At 55.8% G+C, this 18,373-nt stretch overlaps 1 protein-coding gene across 1 annotated transcript; it reads left to right on the top strand.

Annotated features, from left to right (window-relative positions):
* The first annotated feature begins 8,204 nt into the window (after positions 1-8,204).
* On the top strand, positions 8,205-15,432 carry LOC104044460 (protein Wnt-11b). Its single transcript, XM_064462802.1, has 6 exons — positions 8,205-8,508; positions 10,911-11,127; positions 11,532-11,767; positions 12,189-12,466; positions 13,096-13,388; positions 14,166-15,432. Exons 3-6 carry the CDS (start codon positions 11,620-11,622, stop codon positions 14,338-14,340), a joined length of 894 nt encoding a protein of 297 aa, XP_064318872.1. The 5' UTR covers positions 8,205-8,508; positions 10,911-11,127; positions 11,532-11,619; the 3' UTR covers positions 14,341-15,432.
* Positions 15,433-18,373: the final 2,941 nt, after the last annotated feature.

Consider the following 18,373-nt stretch of genomic DNA (forward strand, 5'->3'; position numbering starts at 1 on the left):
GCCACCTGAGTGTTTCACAGCTTTCTCAGCAGTCACTCTCTGATTGTTAAGTAGGTTTAATAGCTCATTTAAATACCAATTCTTGCTCCTGAAAGCATTCCCCAGCGCTGGGAGGAGCAGGCAGCAGCAGGGAGTGGTGCCTGGTGGATGCTGTGCTGGAGGGATGGCTCCAGCAGTGGTGGGTCACAGTGCCAGGGGGGAAGGGGTTTCTGCAGGATCCTACATGCTTCTCCCCTGCCTTTTCCTGCCACGCTGTCATCTGAAGGATGCTGTGGAGTTGGCAGGGCTTAACGTGATCCCAGGCACTGCTGCGGGTGCAGGAAGGAAATCTGCCTTGTCCTCACCCACTGAGATAGCGAGAATGAAAGAAAAACCAGTCTTGTGCTGTCCCTGGCCGATGCTGGGTCACTGGCTCTTTGAGGTGGGTGCAGGACGTTCCCACCCTCAGCGCCTGGGCTCCAGAGGCACCGGTGGCAGGGGCAGCTCGGTCCCCATCACGGGGGGTAAGTGCTGGCTCCCGCAGCAGCAGGCAGGCAGCAGAAAGGCGCGGTGCTGCTCAGGTCTGCCTGGCAGAGCTGTGGTCCTCGGTGCATCCAGCACCCTCTGGGCATCTGCTCCGCACGCAGCCGGCGTGTAACGTGAGGGGCTGGGCCCCCAGCTAGTAGGGAGAAGGTGCGAAGCGGGGCAGCAAGCTGCGGCAGCGACGCGGAGTGGCTGCTGTCGTGGTGTGACGGGTGCCGTGCTCCCGGTAAGCACACAGTGGCCAGCCGTCTGCCCCGGGTGCGACACGTCCAGCTGCCCAGGGTGGAGCAGTGCTGCATCCCCCACGACAGCAGCCAGGCGCCCGATGAGCACCTGAAGGGCTGGCCGCCAGCTCTGGGGAGGGATTAAAATAAGGCTGCAATGAAACCTTTTATGTTTCACATCCCTTTAGTTCCACCTTGAAAGTCCCCGGCTGGGCCAGGCCACCTACTTGTCGACACACCTGTTGGGTTAGAGGCTGTGGCAACAAAAAGGGCTTGGAAGTCACTTAAAATCCCAATTTCTTAACTTTCTTTTTTTTTTTTTCTTTCAAGCTTATCGTGGTTTTACTGTGAAGTAAGGGGCATTTTTGCTATAAAACATATGCCTTCCCCATGCTGCCCCTATTGCTGCCGGGGCCGCAGCTTCCTGGCCTTTGATGGGCATCCAGCTCCCAAGGGACCCCCAGAGCCTTTGATGGCCCCACGTTTCCATCCCCACCTCAGTTTCCCTTTGATCTGGCACCCTGTGCCTTGCCATGGTGAGCGACCGGCCGTGCTGGTGCCTGGGGTGCGGTGGGGGAGCCTGGTGCTGCGTGCCACCACTCTGCAGGGACCTTTGGGACGGGCAGGCAGCCCACGCTGGTGAAAACCCAGCCTCCTGCTCGAGGGCAGCTCTTTGTGGATCTCCTGCTTCCACATGCACCCTTCCCCTTTTCGCTCCTGCTCCCGTGTCCCTCTTGTTCGCCAAAGCCCCCGTGCGTGCCAGCCGCCCTCCCGCCGCCTCTGCAAGCCTCTGCTGGCCCAGCGCTCCCCTGCTCTGTCCCCTGCTCCAGCGTGAGCCCCGGCTAATGTCACCGGGGACACAGAGCCAGCCGGGCTCTGGGCGTGAAGCACAGCGTGCCAGGAGCCCCCGTGCCCGCCTTGGTCACTTCTGCACTTCTCCTCAGCAGGGTCGCCCGTCCTCGGGTGGCACCCAAGCTCCCCGGGGCAGGGACGTGCTTTCCTGCCTGCCCGTGAAGCACTGCGATAGCAGGTGGGTGAGCTCAGCCTGGCTTCAGCCTGTCCCTAAGGCCATGCCAGCTTCCTTCCCCGTCCTGGGCACTTGGTGACATTACACGGATGCTCTTCGGGGCCGTCTGGCCACAGCCCAAAACGCTGCTGTTGCCTCCAGTGGGTGTTTCTGGTACATTTTGTGTGGCCTCTGTTCCTCATTTAAACCCCCTCCCAAGGCTGTACTTTCCGTGCATGCAGCCATAAGATGTCCTGCCCTTTGTGCTGCTTCTTCACCGGCTCCCACCAGCACCCTCCTCCCCTTAAGGCTTGCGGAGGGCTGGAGCCATGCGGAGCTGGGTGACTGGCGGGGACGCCGCGTACCGCCGGGCGCTCGGTCGGTGCCAGGCGCTGCCCGGGCTTACCCAGCGCTCCTGCGCCGTGTTTATCCAGCGCTGTTGACACAGGCTGTGTCCTGTCCCCAGGGACCAGCGGCAGCAGCTGCTGGTGGTTGACCCGTGTGGGGATGGCGGTGCTTGGGGGCGGCGGGCTGCTGATGCCCCAAGTTTTCTCCGGGGATTATTGCACCTGCTCAAGCGCGTACTAAAAATAGGAGAAAAGGATCCTGGTACCGGTTTCCCCCTGCAGGGAAGGCTCCTAGAGACACATAAAGCTTAGAGTAAGAGGGGTGGAAGAAAGACGCTGGCCTTGCTAAGGGACAGGGAGGCTGCCGGAGCCTGGGGGATGTAAGCTTTAAAAGAGATGAGAAAGCCTGGAGAACCCGAGACCAAAGCAGGGTCGAGAAGGTACAGAAACTGAGCCAGGGAAACGGTGTGTCGGGTTATTATCTTTATCGATGTCTGTGTGCTTTCCCGAATCAAAGAAAAACAGGATTCCAGGTTGCGGTCTCACGGGTACTGCAAGAAGAACTAAATCCACGTCAGTGCCGAGGGCAATGGCCCCTTCTTCTCCCAGCAGCAGGAGAAGCGGCGTGCTTTCAGTTGGCGAGGAGCAGGGCACGGGGCGAGCGCCCGGGGCTCCTGCTGGCACAGGGGACAAGAAGGTATGACCAGACTGGCCGGACCCTGTCCCCACGAACCGCCTTTGTGACAGCAGAAACCAGCACAGGTTACCCATGAGGACAGGAGAAACCCAGCTGTGGTGCTGACTGGTGTTAATGGGAGGCGTATGTCCATCCCAGGGCTGTCTCGGCATCTCAAGCTTTTCCTTGATCGAAAATGAGGGTAAAAGATCTGTAGAATATTGAAGTTCAAACACATAAAGTGATGATGCCAAAAATGTTGCATTTTTCATGTCAAGCTGTAAGGCATTAGGAGTATAAATTTTGGTCTGAAAGGACAGTGGTGGATGAAATATTGTGACCATTTACAAATTTTCTAGAGAACTAGTTGAGAAATCCAGCAAAACTCATTCTTTCCAGTGGAAAGCCTTCACATTTCACTGGCTCTGCATTTTCAAAGAAAAACAGATTTTATCAAAAATTTCCAATTAGCTGTTCTGCTAACTCATGTGGAAATTACCTTGTCTGCAACTAACTTGAATTCAAGGACTTTTTTTTTTTCCCTTTTTCCTTTTCTCTCCATGGAGATGAGAGCCAGACCCTCATCTGCTGCAGGAGCTGAAGAATTTCCTGGTCGCTGGCTGGCAGATATTGCTCCTCAAGCTGCCCCTGCCTGGCAGAGCAGGGAGAGTGCTCCTCATCCTCTGCATTTGGACGGAGCACAGGTTAGCCTAAATCTCCCCAACTCTCCTCCAAGATAACACGCTTTAGGCTGTTGCAAGGCGTGAAACCGTCGTGGCAGTGACTGCTGTTTTCCTCCCAGCAGCTCCTGCCCTGGGTCCCATGCGACAGAAGAGCTCAGGTAAGTCCACTTCAGAGCACAGACAGCAGCAGAACGGCTGCTGAAGGTATTGTTTCTCGTATTTTCTCCTGATATTGCTGCAATCTGCATTCCCAAATGTGGTTGATCTCACAAACCACTGTCCCCTTACCGTAGCCTGGCTCCCCGCGGCTGGGTGCCTTTTACGTGCCCCTAGCTAATGCGGCATTTGCTCTGCGGCTCTGGGATGGGGCAGGAGGATGGTGGCAGTGGCTCATCCCCTTTGTCACCTCCAGGACATCAACCCACGTGTCCCTCCCATTCGTAGGGCTGTGCCGCCACTGCTTTCCATTATCGCTCACTGCCACAGCCTCTTCTGCGTGACTCAACAAAACTCCCCTGGCAGCTATTTCTAGCCTAGTTAGTGAGGTCGGACGTGTTATTCATGACACTTTCTTCCTCTCTGGTGGGGCTCTGGCCAGGCTGGGACCTGCCACCAGCTCTCCAGCACGCAGACCTTCAGCCAGAGGAGGCTCTGGCAGGGAGCAGATGGCAACGTAGCTTCCAGCATCTCCCCTGCCTTGCAATGTCCTGTACTGCCTTCCGCAGCGTTGCTTGCCCGGGCTGTCCTGGGCTGCTGGGGCGGGAGTGCAGATGCCAACACATGTTCAGCAGCTGGATCCCCCCAGCCCAGCGGTCCCGGGGCCCTGGGGACAGGGCGTGCTGCAGAGCCTGCTCTGGGTTTCCTTGGTGTGTGCTGCCCGCAATGGGACACTGCTGCTGCCGCGGGCAGCCCTGGCCACAGCAGCTCATGAAGTGTCACCGGGTCCTCTGTCTCCTTACAGCTTGAACCCGCAAGCAGGCGCAGCCCTGCGGTCCCTGGTCCCAGCTTCGGGCTTCTCCAGGCAGATGCGTGGGAGCAGCCTTGCGGCGAGCGGGGGAAGCCACGGGGCCAGGTGGAGCTGGAGGGCAGCACTGTGCTCAAGTGGCTCTGGAGGAGATCAGCTGGCAGGAACAAGTCCTTGGAGGTCCTCGTCACCCCCAGCCTGCTTCTCAGTATCCGTCCTGTGGTGAGGTCACTGACTCCATCACTACATCGGAAAGAGGAAGGAGGATGGTTTCACTAAAGGAAAGCAGCCCTCTGCAGCAGGACAGTCACCTAGCACCAGGGTGGCCTTCCCCAGCATTCCCAGCCTCCAGAGGGGACTGGATGCTCCCAGGCGCCCACCTGCAGCAGGGATCCCATCCACAACCTCTGGGACGTGGCAGGAGCTGGCCAGGGAGCATGACCTGCCTCCTCGCCAAGACGTCGGGGCCACATGACAGCGTGCCACCTCCGCCTGCGTCACCACAACCCGGCGCTGTCACGGCCTCCCAGGCAAAAGGATGTGACTCCTCACGCGGTCGGTCAGTAGGTGAGCATGGGGTGGGGGAGCGCCAAGGTTGCCAAGGGCTCGAGGGCTCACGGGGCACACTGATGGCAGGGGAACCCCTGGAAGGTCCTCGCACAGAGCTGCCTCTCCTGAGCCTGGAAGCCACAAGCCATTGCAAGCTGGGATGGTGCATGGCGAGGGGTCCCCATGTGCTTACGAAGGCCACAAACCATTCACGGGCATTTGCTTTGGCCCCTGTCCAAGTCCCAACAGTGGGACACACAAACCTTTGACCCTCCAGGACAACTATTTGATGTTCCTCCAGTAATTAGCTTAATCCCAGGGGCAAGCCCTGTGTGCAGGCTAAGCCCTGACCCAGCAGCAGGTCTTGTCCTTGCCCTCCTGCAGGCTCCTCCTTGAGCTTTCCCCTCCTGGTTGTGTCCCTAGGGCAGCCAACACCAGGCAGGCAGGCAGTCTGGGGGTGATGTTTCCCAATGTCCTTCCCTGCTCCTCGCCAGCTCCCCGCCGGCCTTTCCCTCCTCTCAGTGCTCACAGGCGAATCCCCAGCAGCACAGCTGCACTTTCTCCCCGTGGTGGCTCTCTGGCATGGGCAGGCTGGGGAAGGGAAGCCTTTCTCCTGGGCTGGGAATCCCCTCCTGCCCTCCTCCTTCCCCAAGAGAGAGCACGACACGGAAGGGGAAGGGGTATTTTTAGCACTTACCCTACGTTGTTTCAAGGATTGAGCTAAGAAGAGGAATTGACTTCAAATGAAGGATTGCTTTTGCTTTAAAAGGAAGCTTTTTTTTTCTTTTTTCCTACTACTTGGTCATTGCAAAACTTTCCTGTGAAGAGGGATTTGTAAAAATCACCTCTCGTAGGAGGCAGCGGGCTCGAGCAGGAGATTGGGCTCAGAAATCGCTGGACGCTCTTCCCTGTGCTGGCACTGGCTTCTTGTGCCCTTGCTCAGCTCCCACGGTGACCTCGCACCCCAAAAGAAGGGGACGGGGAGGTACTAAGCCCCTCTGCCCCAGCGCAGATTGTGGCTCCCAGCACTTGAGAAGCTACAAGATGCCTCCACCTGCCAGCCTGTCCTCGCGTGTGTCCTCTCTGCATTCCTGCTCTCCAGCAGCTTTTCCTGACTGTTGCTCATGGCTTTTCCTAAAACCCGTGGGATCCCAGGTGCTCTCGCCTTCCCAGCTGCCATCCGACCCCAGTATGTACTGGCCATGGCAACCCATCTGAGATCCTCCAGCTCCCAGACTAAAATTGCCATCCACACCTTGAGGAGTTTGCCTGAAAGCAACGTGATTAATGGGGGGGGAAAGTGCCTTGCTGCAATGTGAGCGTTGCCAGCACCAACACAGCAGGCAGGAGCATGGTGAAAGCAGGTTTTCCAGGGATTCTGGGGGAGATGGTGGCCCTTAAAAGCAAAACCACTGGCCAGAAGGTGGCAATATCCCCTTTCCTTTCTGGGCCTGGCACTGCACAGAGCCCCTTGTGCTGGGGATGGGTCCATGTTGGTTTGGAAGCTCTAACCCAGCTCAGACCCCACTTTGGATTGAACAGCTCAGGCAACGGCAGGACAACGCCCGGTGTCCCACCCAGGTGGTCGGGCATCCCTGATGTCCATCTCCAGAAGCTCAGCCCACACCAGCCGTAGCAGGAGCTGGTGGTGTGAACGCCACAGCACCTATGGCCAGCGCGGAGGAGGGCGTTCAACAGCGGGGAGTGCAAAGTCCTGCCCTGGGGAGAACAGCCCCAGGCACCAGAATACGCTGGGGCCACCCAGCTGGAAATCGGCTTCGCCTACATAGCAACCCTAGACCTTCGTCCCCCTCCACTTGCACAGAGGTAGGCTTGCACTTTGCCCACCTTTGTGTCTTGCTCAGGAGAGATTAGGGAGCTGCTGACCTTCCTGACCCTCTTGTCTGAAATCCTCTGCCGTAGGGTCTAGTTGTGCTGATGGTCACTTTTTTTCTTGGGCGGCGTGGGGCATTTCCAGGCAGCTGATGAGATAACATTAGAAATCACACCAGAAGGATTAGCATCTCTGGGAGAGCCTGCGTTCCCACTGAGACCTCCTCATCCCTCAGCCGAGATGTGGCATTGGGATGCTTTGAAGCAACAATCAGCAAAGCAGCCCTTCCTAGCAGGCTGGATGTAGGGCACCTCCGCAAAGGAGTCCAGGGCAGATTGACTCTAACTGGGAGGGACTGGAAGCCACTGGAGTCCCTGCATCCCTCTGGCTGGAGTCTGGAGAAGGAGGTGTCTGGTTAGATGTGCCCAGCACAAGGGATTGCCTTTGCTTGGCAATTCCTGCCTTGCACGTGCTTGGTGAACTGCTGCCCTCCCTCTGCCCGCTGAGCACATGATGGGCCAGAAAAGCACCCAGGCGCCTCCCAACACCAACAAAAGCAGCTTTTCCTGGTCAGAAAATTCCTAATCCCTTCAGAAGCAGTTCAGATTTCCCCGCAATGTCCCCCTCAGGGCCCGAGGCAGTTCCCCGTTCCCTGAGGCTGAAAAGGGAACTTACAGAGAATATGATATCATAACATCAGAATCCTCTGGGTTGGAGTGAAAGGAGCTCTTGGGCTAACATGAGGGAGAAGTGTAGACACCGTATCTGATTGCGGGTCAAGGTAAGAGAGGGATCTGCAAAAGCTGTGATTGGGAAGGTGGGATGTTGAAGAAATATCACGGACTTCCAGTGCGCAGTGAGTACCAGCAGCACCGAGCTGGGTCAAGAAAGGTGAAAGCTGAACTATGTCACTGTGGTGAGACCAGTCTGACTTCAGTCTCCCCAAGCACAACGAGTAACTTCATGGCAAAGGACCCCAGCTTTACCCCAGGCCCTAAGGAGTCTTGCAGCACCCAGCTGCTGGTCGAACGGCAGGGCCCCAGGCACCCCGGGGTGCTGTCACCCTGCCCCACGCAGCACCAGCATCTGGCCCCAACAGCGGGCGCTGCTTCATGGGGCATTTCTACCTCAACTCACAGGGTCCTGTGATGTATATAAGCAAAGTCCGTCATGGCAGGGACTTCACAGAGACTATGACATTGCAGAGCCCTCGGCAGAAGCGGATCAGGTTCATCTCTGCCACCTGGGATTGGCACGAAGGGCTCAGAGGGGGTTTGCTCTTACATGGGACAGCAGTACCAGGACCCAGGTACCACTGGAGCAAAATAAACAGCAGCTTCCTTAAGTAGCGGGGATGCTGGAGGAGACATTGGGCTGATGAGGGAGCAGCTGAGTCGGGTTGAAAATCCGGAGCCTTGCAGAAAACCAAGAAAAAAGTGAATTGCATTGTGGAAGGAGTCAGGGTGCTTGAATTGTGTCTGGGACCACAAGGAAGCCGAGGGAGTGAAAGATGCTATAGGGACTGCCCAGGCTGAAACAGCGTGGCATGTCCTGACAGGCATCATCTCCTCCCGGCAGGTTTCCCAGGCGAGCCTGCTCCTGCAGAACATCCCGTGGAGGTCAGTGCCTTGCCAGCAGATCACATTGTCCCTGTGGCTGGATAAAGTCTGCCCAGATGCCTCTGCTCGACCTCCCTGCAGGCCGTGAGTTACACATCCTACAGCTGGGGACCACTAACTGCCCCAACTCTTCCCCCGCAGGGCAATAATCGGGGCAGCAGGGGGGCAGGACCTGCCCTGCTCTCGCACAGGTGCCGGAGGGCTCCGTTGTACCTGATGCTTGGTCAGAAGGGGCTGGGAGCAGCGTGTGCTACGGGAGAGGGAATGCTCATTGCTACCTTATCCCATAAAAACAGGCAGACTGTTGTTATTTTAATCAGCTTAGTCCTAGTTTTAGAGACAGAAACCAAAACATGGGGTTTGGTGTTTAGGGAATATAGACTTGGGTTATCCCTTGTCCTCTTCAACAGGGACTCTGCTTTCTGCAGCTGGGAAAGCATTTCCCACCCTGAAATACTTGGGATAATTTTCTAAGTACCGGTTGCAGTGAGAAAAGGCTCCTCTTGCCCTAAAGCAGGGAGTCCCAGCCCCACAGTGCTGATGCTCAGCTGGTGCCAACACGGCCAGCTGGATGTCCAGGGAGGGCAGGCTTCCCGCTCAGACCACGCCGAAGCAGAAATCCGTGGATAGCACTTGCTGGCCTCCACGTGCCCTCTGCAGAGGCACCCAAGCTGTGCGCCCTGATGAGCAGCTCAGCAAATTTGCTTTTGTCCTGTATCTTTCCTACTCCTGCTGAAAAATCATTCCTTAGCCAACAAGAGCTTGCTGTAACTTTGGAGCCCTTTGGTGTCAGTTCACAGGCATCAGGGAGAGGAAGGTTAAGGGGATCAGAGCCTGCCGATCCCAGGAACACTAAACACAGCGTCTCTTTCTTTTCTCTCTGTCCTTTAATTAAGCCCCTTGTAACTCTGCTTGGGATTTGGGAGTGACCTCAGCGCTTTCCTAGCAGGACCCTTCCTCATGGGCCACTGCACCGGCACAATGCACCTTGGCCTTTTCATCCAGAGGGGGTAGTTTGGGAAGGTCAACGATTCAAGCTGCGTGTCCTAATTTTAGTGCACGTGATAGCAAGTCAAAGGGAGGTCATGGGGGGGTGCTAGCCAGCCAGTTTTGTCCTGTAAAGGGAAAGCACCTTGCACTAGAGAAGGGAAGTTGCAGCGTGAGGGAGAAAGTAAAAGCCCAAAGTAGAGGTCTTCAACCTGTGACTGTTTCCAAAAGAAGCTGGTGTCAGCTGGACTTGTCTCAACGTCACCTCCCAGTGTGAGAAAATATGAGTCTACCTGGTTCCTGAAGGTCTTCACAGCAGCAAGGATGCACTTTTCTGACTTACGGAAGTGAAAGATTCAGAAAAAATAACACCTTGTGATAAGCGTGTACAAGCCATGGAAATGTCACACCAAACCTGCTCCTGCCCAAGCAGGCACCGTCTCCCTGGCTGCATCGTTTCTGCCAGCTCTAATCTGGTTCCTGCAATGAAATGGGCACTTCTGCAGCCGATACCTGTGCCCAGTGCTGGCTCACGGAGGTGCACACATCAGTTTGCCCACAGCACCAGGCAAACTCTCCCCTCTGGGCTGTCTGTGAGGCAGCCGGTGGACTTTAAGCTCATTTTCTTGGCCTGGGGAGGCAAACTGCTGTGGGCCCTGGTTATGCTGTTTTCAGGAGCTTGGAATCAGCAGTACACATCAAGGCATTAGTCCTGATCCAGCAAGCCCAGCGACAGGGTCAAAGCAAAGTCCTTTAGCTGTCTCTCCTGCCCCCGTGCACTTCGGGGTGCGGAAGGCAACAGAAAGCCCCGTGCCAACTATGGACTGGGGTTTGCGGCACTGACAAGCTAAAGACAGCCCCACGCTGAGTTAGATCCTGCTCTGACCACCTCTTTTCTAATGGGCACGTTCCGTTTTAGGGCTGTTTCTCAAGTTTGCATGGGCAGGGCTGTGGAGCGGAGCGTGGAGGAGGGAGCCTTTGCACTGCAGCCCAGCACCTTCCTGCAGCAGGGAGAGGTTGCTTTAACCCCATTACTTTGAAATGTGCTCGCGGGCTGCACGCCGAGAGCCCTTCCACATATCCCCTTCTACCCACTCTCTTTCTCTGCAGTTATGAAACCCATTAGCAGCTGCCGATGCCTGGTCAGTAAGTTGGTCTGTCTGTAAGCAAAGGGCTGGGGCTGACGCTGTGATGTCGGTGTCTAGGGACAGGTGTTCCCCACGCTCAGCCAGCTTCGGTCCCAGCACAGCCTTTGGCTGCGTCCTCTCCAGGCTGGTGAGACCAGCGCCCACACCCTTGATGGCACATATACATGGTTAGCGCAGGCTCCTTGCTGTCCTCCTGGGGCTCCGGAGGCAGATGGCTGAAAATTCCACTCTTTCTGGTTAAAATGTATTTTTTAAAGCTTCTTGCAAAGAAAATAAGAAAAAAAAAACAACCAGAAATCAATATCAACCCCTTCTGCCTTTTACTAATCTATCCCTTTCTGATTCCTGCAGCGAGTTACAGAGATGAGTTTTACCTGCTGAGCAGAGCCATGTACTTGCTCCGTGATCCGCCGGCTCTCCCGAAGAACGCCACGCGTCCCCGTTGTGCGCAGCACCTCTACGCCTTGCCGGGGCACAGTGGGGTGACGCACCAGGCCCGATGCCCCCCAGCTCCCCATCGCACAGAGCTGCTCCGTCCTCAGTGGGGCACATCTTAATCCCTTCCCAGGTGCTGTTTCGGGGATGGTGGCAGCTAATAACAACTGTAGCCCCCCTCCCCTCCCCCGGCCCTATCCCGCTGTGAATGGCACCGAAACCGCCTTTGTTCCCCTCCCCGGGGGGAGAACCGCGCCCCCCGCCGCTATAAAAGGGGGCGGCGGTGCAGAGCGGCCCCAGCCCCGGTCCCAGCCCCAGCCCCGGTCCCATCCCTGGCCATGGGCTGCCCCACCGCCGCCGCCGTGCTGCTCTGCCAGCTGGGCTTCTCCGCGGCCATCCAGTGGCTGTGAGTAGCAGCCCTGGGGGGGATGCACCCCCTCCCCAGTGACCCCCTTCGGGGCTCCCCCTCTCCAGCTGGGTCCCCGGAGGGATGCCTGTGGTACCCCAACCCCGCTGACACCCATCCTCTCCCCACAGAGGGCTGACGGAGAGCGGCAACGGGGTAGCCTGGAATGAAACCCACCACTGCCGGCTGCTCGCCGGGCTGGTGCCCGACCAGTTCCAGATGTGCCGGAGGAACCTGGAGGTCATGCACAGCATCGTCCGGGCCGCCCGCCAGACCAAGAGTGTCTGCCAGAAGACCTTTGCAGACATGAGGTGGAACTGCTCCTCCATCCAACGTGCCCCCAGCTTTGGCCCTGACCTGCTGAAAGGTAAAAGTTGCTTCATCCGCTGCAGTCGTGCTCCTCTTTCTGCCCCACGTCGCTTTCCAGGCTTGCAGCGCTTTAATATACAGCGCTGCTGTTCAGCTGATGGGCGTCAATTTTGGAGAAACTTGCTGCTGTTACACCGGTGTTAATCCTATGCAGCTTAGGTCTGCAGGAGATGACAGACAGTAACTTCCATTTCAAACAAAAACAGCTGCTAGAGGCTCCAAAAAAAAAATGGGGAAGAGGTGGGGACACAGGCTGTATACTGACAGGGTAATATAATGGGTGGCACAGGTTAAAAATACAGCACAAGAAAAACCCTGGGTCTTGGTTTTATCCTGTTGCAAGAAAAAAAAACCATCCTCATTGAAGAGGAGTGTTTGGCTGGGCAGGGAGGAAGGACATGTTGCCCCCTTCTTCCCAGGAACCCGGGAATCCGCCTTCGTCTACGCCCTGGCTGCCGCTGCCGTCACGCACTCCATCGCCCAAGCCTGCACCTCGGGGGAGCTCCCTCTCTGCTCCTGCGGCTCCGTCCCCTCGGAGGTTCCCGGGCCGGACTTCAGATGGGGTGGCTGCGGGGACAACCTTAGCTACGGCCTCCAGCTTGGCGCCGCCTTTGCTGACAGTCCCTTAAAATCCAGCAAGCTGGGGACACAAGCGCTCAAGGCCATGAATCTGCATAACAACGGGGTGGGCCGGCAGGTGGGTATGGTGCCCACCACCCGACCACAGCAGCCTGGGGGGCAAAGGTGCCTAATGTCAGGCAGCAGACTCCAACCAGGCTGTCGGGATGCTGTTCTTAAAGTCAGGAGGCAACTAAATGGTTAAAATGGAGTTACATGTGCTTGCGGAGACATCCCCCACTGCTACCCTCCCCAAACGTCCCCACACCCTTTCCACAACTAGGGGAAGATATCTGCCACTTCACACCAGTGCTTCCAGTACTTCTTTCCGCCCCTCTGCTGGGAGCTGAGGCCCATCCTGCCCTGCTCCAGCTGGGCTCCCCAGCCCTGCCCAGAACAGCGGGGTGTTGTGCCTTCATGCACCTGTGTTCCCCCAGTGAGGCCGTGGCCATCCTGCACCCATTTCGCCTAGGGAAGCCCCACTGCAAGCTCCAGCAGGGAGTTCCCCGAGGGTTAGGTTCTTATCACAAGGGGAATGAAGCAGGACTGAGCCCTTGATTGCCCCATTATATTCATTTAAAGGTGGCAGCAAGCAGCTGAGCTCTTTCATCTCTTGAAAATTCACATGGATGCTCTTGCAAATCAGTCGGTAGGGTGGGTACCGGGAGAAAGCAGAAGCAAATTAATCTGTTTTCCTATCCTCTGCAGGTGCTGAGTGATTCCCTGGATACCAAGTGTAAATGCCATGGTGTTTCAGGCTCCTGTTCGGTGAAGACCTGTTGGAAGGGATTGCCAGACCTGGGTGAAATCGCTTCTGACCTCAAGTCCAAGTACCTGACAGCCATCAAGGTGACCCATCGGCTCATAGGGCCCAGGAAGCAGCTGATACCCAAAGAAATGGATGTCAGGCCAGTGAAAGAGACGGATCTGGTTTATCTCATCAACTCCCCTGACTACTGCATACTGAATCTCCACCTGGGGTCTCTGGGGACACAGGATAGGTAAGAAGCTGCAAATACCCTCTAACTCAGCCTCCCATTTCATGAGTGTCTGTATCATCGGGTTTGAGAGCATGCTCCGGGAAGCTGGCGTGGATGGGGACACTGTGGATGGGGACACCGCAGGGACTGCTGCAAAATCGTTGTGTCTTTAAGCCTCAAGGAGGGCAGGAAGGTAGGTACAGAGCTATGCAGGTGTAAAGGCAAGGGAGAGCCCTCACTGACAGCCCCCCCCCCCAGCTCCACGACAGGATTCATCTGCTGAGGAGTCAGAAAGGAAAATACCACCTCTCCCTGCAAGCCTTTGGGTGCTGCCTGCCAGTAATGAGAACGGTTCAGCAGTCCTTTGTGTCCGACGCTTCCCCAATGTCTCCTTTCTGGAGCAGGGGAGGGGGGAGCTTTTAGAGGGCTGGGGAAGCCTCACCTGAAGGCTGAGCCAGGGTTGTCTCAGGGCTGTGACTTGCAATCCCTGTTAGATTGAGCGGTAGCAGAAGTTCCTGGTCTTAGCCATCCACCCTTCCTTCCCATGGGAAGTTCCTGCCCCCGGCATGATACAGAGTGAGTGCGCCCAACCTCAGCCACAGCTGCTCAAACACCGCCGTAGTAACACGAGCTGACATCAACCCCAGGTTGCGAGCAGACCCCTGCGTCTCGCTGCCTCCTGCTATGGGGACGTAAACTCTGGCAGGAGGCCAGGGCAGGTAGCCGTGGTCAGCACCGCCGCCACGGGTGGGCAGGAACGCTCCCTCAGCTCCCGCTTGTGCATCCTCCCCTCGACAGGCAGTGCAACAAGACCTCCGCGGGCAGCGACAGTTGCAACCTGATGTGCTGCGGCCGCGGCTACAACGCCTACACGGAGGAGGTGGTGGAGAGATGTCACTGCAAGTATCACTGGTGCTGCTACGTGGTGTGCAAGAAGTGTCGGCGGAAGGTGGAGAGATACGTCTGTAAATAACGCCAGAGGTGTCACGGCAGGTGGGAGGACTCCTGCGCCCGTATCCTCCGGGGCTCAGCTGGAGACGGAACGACAACGACAAGGGATGCTCTGAGCTACGGGCTATGCGGGAAGCCTGGACTCTCGCATTACCACGGAAGACCTCACACTGAGAGAGATGCCTGGAAGCCTAAGACCAGGGGCCGACCTCTGCTCCATCTCTCCGGAGCAAGACAAAGGGCTGCCCCCCTGCAGCTGATCGAGAGCGTCCAGCCCTCTGTCTCCAGCTGGGGGCAAACCATTTATCACTCCGCATGCACAGGCCCTTTTCTCCAGGGGTGAATGGGGACCTTCAGCTGCCATTGTCTCTCTGCAGGAGGTTTCTGACAGTGGCCTGAAAGCCAGGAGTGATGGATGGGAAGGGGGATAGAGCGTTGCCAGTTGGGAGAAGGCTGCAGGGGAAGAAAGCTGCTTCGGGTGAGGGGGTCATGGGTGGCTCCTTTCGGGGCAGGTTTCTGCTGTGGGCTCATCCAACACCACTGAGCGTCCTTCCTCCGGGGCAAATACTGGTCCAGTGCCCTTTGCAGCATCTGAAATGAAGACCAGGCTTGGACAAAGGCAGAACTAGTTATTGCTCCAGGAGACAGAGCTCATCAATCCTCCCCACAACCTGCTTGGAGATCGCCACTGCTCTCATGGTAATGAGCCTTCATCTCTGACTGATGATGGCATGCATACCTAGGGACAGGAGCGGTCCCGGAGGCTGGCGAAGCTTGACAAAACTGCACCTAGCAGCCTTGTATTAACAAGGCATCCAGGGCAGAACTGTAGTTCTGCCCTCTGGGCTTGTGTTGGAGGTGGAAGCCCACTCAATGCATGGCATACTCATGGCTTGTCCTTCCTGCCCCTTCTTCCAGACCACCAAGGTCTTAAGCCCACTCTTTCCACCCCCTGAATACCAGGTGTGCTGGCACTCTGGCCTGGAGAGAGAGCCTTTAGCCTCTAAACTTAATGTAAGTGGGGTTCTGTGTGTGTTTTTTAAATAAATGTATTATACTCTACCTCTCTGTGATGTGTTTCCTAGGACAACCTCCTTCCTCCACCTCCTTCTCAGCTGGCCATGGAGAAAGCAAGCCTGTAAGGAGAGCATAAAGCCCTGCTGTGCCTGTACCCTTACACGCAGACGGGGACCAGTTCAGTTTTAACTCTTTCTGCTGCTCATTGGCACAGGTTTGCCTTTAACGACAGATATCTGTCAGCCTCAGCTACCACACACACATGGAGAAAAACCTGTTGGAAGGTTTCTGTCGCTCGTTTCCTCAGGTCTCTGACCAGCCAGCCAGGGATCCGGCTTGCTGGGATTCAGCACTGGTGGCTGGAAACAGAGGCAGTCTGGGATTATCTTCTGATCCTTGTGAATGTGGGCTGGACTAGCAAAGCGGGGTGTGTGTGAACAGCAAGGGGTGGGGAGCCCGGCGTGGGGGCTCTGCGGGCCCCCCATTTCCCCTAGCACAGAAGCTGGCCAAGCGCTTGCACGGGATAAGAGATTCCTGGTCATGCAGCCTTTGGAGAGAAAGGGTGAGTCTGTGTATTTACACAGGTGCTGAGGAGAACCCGCTGCATAAGGAGGACAGGTAAACCTGATGGAAATCCTAGGGCAATTTTCTCCAGCTCACACCATGACCTTGAGACTCTGGTGCCTTTGCGTGCGCCTTGGTTTATTTGTGGTTTGCACTGAATGGAGTTGGCCGTGTTCAGCCCCGAGTCCAGCTGTACGATTACTCATTTCCATATTCATTCAATCATTTTCAATAGCCTCTGCTGGGTCACGGAATCAATTCGTGAGCTTTTATTGTGAACCGTCCCCTTCACTTAATGTGCTCCAGGTTTCTGTATTAACGGTGAATAAGAGCTGAGAGGCAAAGGTGGCTTGAGAGAAGCCTGGGAGCTGGAAGGTGAAATGCTCAGGGGTGAAGCATATGCTCACATAGTTAACCAAGTGAATTAACTATCATTATCAGTTGTTAATGTGCCATTGACTTGATCTGGCTGCTGACATCTAGCCTTCCCAGAGTGACAGTAAAGCCACAGCTGCAAGGCTTCCGAAGACCCAAGAGCTATCTCGAGTTTTTCTCTCTCAAGTTTTTCTTTTAAAATGCAATTAGGGGTTAGTCACCGGCATTCCTCAGAAAAGGGAGTCTTCAGCTGCCAGGCTGCAAAATAGCTGCAGTTTCTGTGGCCAGAGCCAGGCTGAGCCGAGAGGTGATGCAGGTACTTAATTAGGAGGACTGCTTAAATATCTTCCCTATAGCCACCTCCCTGTGCATCGCCAGATCAGAGGGAGGTGAAACCGGGAGGGGCTGTGAACTCTGCAGAGCATTGCAAAACGAGCTGGTGAGAAAAAACCAGGGGAAGGATCTTGCGCAGTGAGAGATTCAGCCAGGAGGGTGGGAAATGTGATTTGCATTTGGTAACTACAAACACACATAGCCTGGGGTAGAGGAGAGGAGCCACAATAGCTCAGAATGCCCCGTGGAGATGTTGTGAACCCCTCCTAGAGAGGGCCCATTTGAATTTCTGCCTGGGAAAAGGCAGGGTCGGTCAAGTGCTGAATATGCAGAGTCCTCTCTTCCTCCTCTTGCTCCTTGCATCTTGACTGCAAGCCCAACAGGGAAGAGCTGGGAAAGGACTGGAGGGGTCAATCAGCAGTGAGGACCTTGGGCTCCCTTTGCGTCCTACGGGAAATTGGAAAGCACTGTAATTAGTGCAAAGGGTCAGGCTGGCAGGAAGGACGGTGGTGGGGAGGTGACAGTTCAGTGACAATGGTCGGAGTGGGAGGTGTTGTAATCTGGGCCCACACCTGAACTCACCAGGCTTGTGAGATCTGCTGGGCTGGAAGAGTTTCCCACGGACAGAGAGCCAGAGCAAGGCAGTTGGCATCAGACAATGGATCCAGAGGGAATAAACCCTGTGCTTGGTCCCAAGGGTTGGGGGGAACCATCTGACTGGATGCATTTTCTCTCTCTGCTTGGGCAGAAAAGCCAGCGGGAAGGTGCCAGGGGAACATGGAGCCCCTTCACCCCACCTAGGCTAGCGCAAGCACCCTCTGAGGTAAAAGATGGGAAAACTTGGACCCTGCCATCACCCTCTGGTGTCTTCCAGCACCAGTCAGTGCAACTCTCTGCCAGAGAAATCAGTGCAAGAGGGCTTTTCTCTAACCCTTTGCTCCCACCACAAAGATCTCCAGCTCTGGCAGATAGCCCTTCAGGACCTGAATAAACCTGGGCAAGGACAGTAGCAGTGTGCCTGAAACCGAGAGCATCTCTGTGACAATTGTGGCTTTGCAGCCCTTCAGACCACTTCCTCACATGTTTCTTTTGCCCCGCTTTCACAATCGGTCCTCTCCAGACTGTGGTAGGCTGCTGTCATTACCCTCTGCTTCACGAACCCTCGCCAGGCTCACTGCTAATGTGATGGATCTACCTCTTTGACTTTCCTGTCATTAGCCATTTTTCCCAATGTCTTGTGGCTTTTTGTTTATCTGTCTCTTTGGAAATGAGACTCCCGGGAGCTGAATTCTCCATGGCCATGGCAGAACTCTTTCACTTTCTGGTGTTGTGAACTGACATGGGAGAGATGGCTCTGAAAATGGCTCGTGCACAGAAGAAAACCACCTCCTTACATGAAATGTAGTGAGAACCAGGCAAAGCTTTGCTCTGAAATGCCTCCTCTTGGTTACTGCTTGATTTTAATTTGGGCTTGAAAGGAATAACGCTGGTATGAATGTGATCATTCCTGGCTGGTTAGACTTGCGCAGACAATGAAGACTGGAGAAAGGACAGTGATTTTTATGGACTCTTGATTTTGCTGCTAAAGCACTCTTCTCCCCCCCCCTTTTAATTTCTTTATTTCTTGAGGGATGCTGCATAAACTTATTCCAGGAGGATAATCTGAGCAAGGGCAACAAGCTGTTGGTAATCAAGTAAGCATTCTGGAGGAAGATTGACTCTGTGTTCAAGAACATGTTGGGCTGTTTCTTCCCTACAGCCCTGGA

Source organism: Phalacrocorax carbo, chromosome 11 (assembly GCF_963921805.1).
Source record: "Phalacrocorax carbo chromosome 11, bPhaCar2.1, whole genome shotgun sequence".
NCBI classification, from domain to species: Eukaryota; Metazoa; Chordata; class Aves; order Suliformes; family Phalacrocoracidae; genus Phalacrocorax; species Phalacrocorax carbo.

What these genes read in the sequence shown, in the direction of transcription:
- LOC104044460 (XM_064462802.1), top strand. Translation starts at nt 11,620, where the DNA reads ATGTGCCGGAGGAACCTGGAGGTCATGCACAGCATCGTCCGGGCCGCC. An exon ending in ACAACGGGGTGGGCCGGCAG is followed by an intron (nt 12,467 to 13,095) that starts GTGGGTATGGTG and finishes TATCCTCTGCAG; the next exon opens with GTGCTGAGTGATTCCCTGGA. An exon ending in TCTCTGGGGACACAGGATAG is followed by an intron (nt 13,389 to 14,165) that starts GTAAGAAGCTGC and finishes TCCCCTCGACAG; the next exon opens with GCAGTGCAACAAGACCTCCG.